This window comes from Helobdella robusta (genome assembly GCF_000326865.2).
Source record: "Helobdella robusta unplaced genomic scaffold HELROscaffold_3869, whole genome shotgun sequence".
Classification (NCBI taxonomy): domain Eukaryota; kingdom Metazoa; phylum Annelida; class Clitellata; order Rhynchobdellida; family Glossiphoniidae; genus Helobdella; species Helobdella robusta.
The window spans coordinates 1-1,118 of NW_008704854.1; the positions used below are offsets into that span (position 1 = coordinate 1).

Below are 1,118 nucleotides of genomic sequence, written 5' to 3' on the forward strand. Positions count from 1 at the left end.
TGTTGTTATCATTAATATCACCATCAATTTTAACAATGTCATTAACAAGGGAAAAATTATTATTGTTATTACCACTACTACTACTACCACCACTACTACTACTACTACTGCTACTACTACTACGATCATTATCTTGTTCGACGCAATCAACTTGGTGTATATCCGATACTAATCCTAAAAACCGGCTAAGTAATCGTTCGGTATATGGCACATCCCTGCTTTGAGCGCCGCTACAGTGACAGCAAATCGGATTATTTCTCAATGTAATCGCTCTTAATCTCGTCAATTCGGACAGCGATACCGGTAAACTCGCCAATTTATTATCGTTTATGTGGATTGTTTTCAAGTTTTTGAAGTGCAATACAGCGCTAGAAAATCGATCTAAGTTGTCTATGGAGTTTTTCGATATGTCTAGGGTGATGACGGTTTTTAGTATGTTCGGTATTATCGCTACGCTATCGGGGATGATGTCTTTAGGGATGTACAGGTTGTATTCCGCAGTGTTGGGCTGGAGTAATTCAGGGTTGGGGAGTTTTTTCAGGGATCTGCTGGAACAATTTATCGAGTCGAGTCGAATACCGATCCAATGGCAGATGCATTGTCTCGGGAAGCAAAAGTTTTTCAAGCAGTCAGAGCTCTTTAAATATTCGATAAGATTCATTTCATTTTCAGTCGGCATTTTTGGCAGACGTTTAGAAAATTTTACTAATTTTTGGGAAAGATTTTTGGTGTAATTATAAATATAATATTTATTTACATCATTATTATTATTATTATCATTGTTGTTGTTGTTGTTGTTGTTAGTATCTTTGTTGTTGTGACTGTTATTATAAACATTATAAACATAATCCGATCTGCAACGGATGTTTTCTGGATGAACAATGAACTCCAAGAGAGGATAATAACCGTATTTAATCGACTTCGGATCGGTCGGTAACGAATAGTCGGGATCGTAAAGGTATCCGTAACTTAATCGTAGCAGCTGTTTAACAAGTGCACAATCACACATTAGTGAAGTGTCTGTGAGGTCAATTTTTATCGAGGGTTTGTGTGGTTGTCGCTGGTACAGCTCCTGCTTCTGCTTCTGTTGTCGTTGTTGTGGTCGTTGTTGATATCTA

At 37.5% G+C, this 1,118-nt stretch overlaps 1 protein-coding gene across 1 annotated transcript; it reads right to left on the reverse strand.

The window, feature by feature from the left end:
• Nucleotides 1–151: 151 nt before the first annotated feature.
• On the reverse strand, nt 152–1,084 carry HELRODRAFT_184768 (hypothetical protein; the record flags this gene model as incomplete). Its single annotated transcript, XM_009023982.1, has 1 exon — nt 152–1,084. A coding segment is annotated over one exon (933 nt), but the record flags the coding sequence as incomplete, so codon positions are not given.
• Nucleotides 1,085–1,118: the final 34 nt, after the last annotated feature.